Source organism: Myotis lucifugus, unplaced genomic scaffold (assembly GCF_000147115.1).
Source record: "Myotis lucifugus unplaced genomic scaffold, Myoluc2.0 scaffold_3, whole genome shotgun sequence".
Taxonomy (NCBI): domain Eukaryota; kingdom Metazoa; phylum Chordata; class Mammalia; order Chiroptera; family Vespertilionidae; genus Myotis; species Myotis lucifugus.
In genome coordinates, this window is record NW_005871051.1 from 18,947,554 (window position 1) to 18,948,943 (window position 1,390).

Sequence of the window (1,390 nt, forward strand, 5' to 3'; positions counted from 1 at the left end):
GCTATACGCTTGCATTGGCCGAGGGGTAGGGGCCGCGAACACAGAGACAAGGCCCACAAGTCTGAGAATGACATCCCCTGTCTTCAGTTTCTGCTCGCCCCGGCTTGTTTTTCTGCTTTGCCAGCTCCACCCGCTCCTGGCCCAGCGTTTGGCAGAGTGGTGGTTTCCCCCTCGCCACCAGAGCTTGGTGTCTGTCTTCTACTCCCCTGGCAGGCACGGTGGGCCTAGCTGGTACCTTTCCCTCCGTAGGCAGCGCTGTTCCGGGGGAGGAGGACACCTGCCACCTCCCACCATCCTGGCTTTGTCTCTGGGGGCCCCAGCCCTCCACTCCACATTCCTGAAACCCCAGAGAAACCCGGCACCGCTCATGTTTGCCCATGACCCCCGCGTGCCCCTCTTGGTACCCCCCCCCCTTTCCCCAGCTGTGGGTGCGGAGCTTAGTTGCCAGATGAGCTGGTAATGATCGTAATCTGCTAATTGAGAGGAATCTAATTACCCGAAGAGAATGGGGGGGCAGGGCGTGGGTGGGAGGGAGGAGGGGGTCCTGGCAGCAAGCTGCAGGGTGCTGGGCCTTGTTATCAGCACCAGGGCCTGGGACAGAGCCCAGGATTTCAGAGCCAGGCGGTTGGGAAGATGAGCTTGTTCAGCAGCTGGGCTGAGGGTGACATGGGGATTGGGCTGGAAGTGACCTCCCAGGCCCTCAGGTCCTGCAGGCTGGGTGAGAGCGCCTGGGAAATGACCCAGGGCTCTAGTGGGCGTGGCTTCTAACCTGCCTTGACTCGGCCCCTTCCTGTTTCCTGCAGCCCAGACCTGCCGTCACCTCGGCTGGGCGTGGGAGGAGGCTGCAGGTGCCTACTCTGGGCCTGGGGTCAACTCCCTGAGGAAGGGATTGGGTCCCTTCTCTTTCCTCCCCCCAGTCCTGACCCTTCTGTTCTGAATGGTTGGCAGAGGCCATGGCAGCTCCATCATAAATATGATAATTTAATTATTTTCTCAGCAAAACACCGTGAAATCCAATAAGTCTGTGTCAGGCCCTGGCCCCCAGGACCCCCCTCCTATGCCCGGTGGGGGTGGGGAGGCACTGGAAGGGGAAAGGGTCAGTGTTCAAAGTGGGCGGGGGCTAGTGAAGCGGAGGTCTTTGTGACATGCCCCCCAGGCTGGTGGAGCCACTGTTGTGTGTTTGTGCTCAGGTGGAGGGGGGACTAAGAAAGGGGGCCTAGAGCCCCATCCAGCTCTGAGGGCACCCCTCAGGGCCCAGGATGTGGGAGCCCCCCGCCTCTGGAGGGGGGAGAGCAGGGAGCCCCCTTCTCCGTCACCTCTGGGACCTCGCTGTAAGGATACTGGCCCCCTGGAGGGGTTGAGAAGGGAGAACTGAGGGAACTGGGGTGGG

The 1,390-nt window shown here is 61.4% G+C and overlaps 1 protein-coding gene across 1 annotated transcript in view; it reads left to right on the forward strand.

Annotated features, from left to right (window-relative positions):
* The window catches only part of GMPPA (GDP-mannose pyrophosphorylase A), an 8,598-nt gene extending 8,138 nt beyond the window's left edge, over nucleotides 1–460 (forward strand). Inside the window, exon 10 of the mRNA XM_023763396.1 lies at nucleotides 423–460. Coding sequence (XP_023619164.1) covers nucleotides 423–460 — 38 coding nt within the window. The remainder of the gene's footprint in view (nucleotides 1–422) is intronic.
* The last annotated feature ends 930 nt before the right edge of the window (nucleotides 461–1,390 follow it).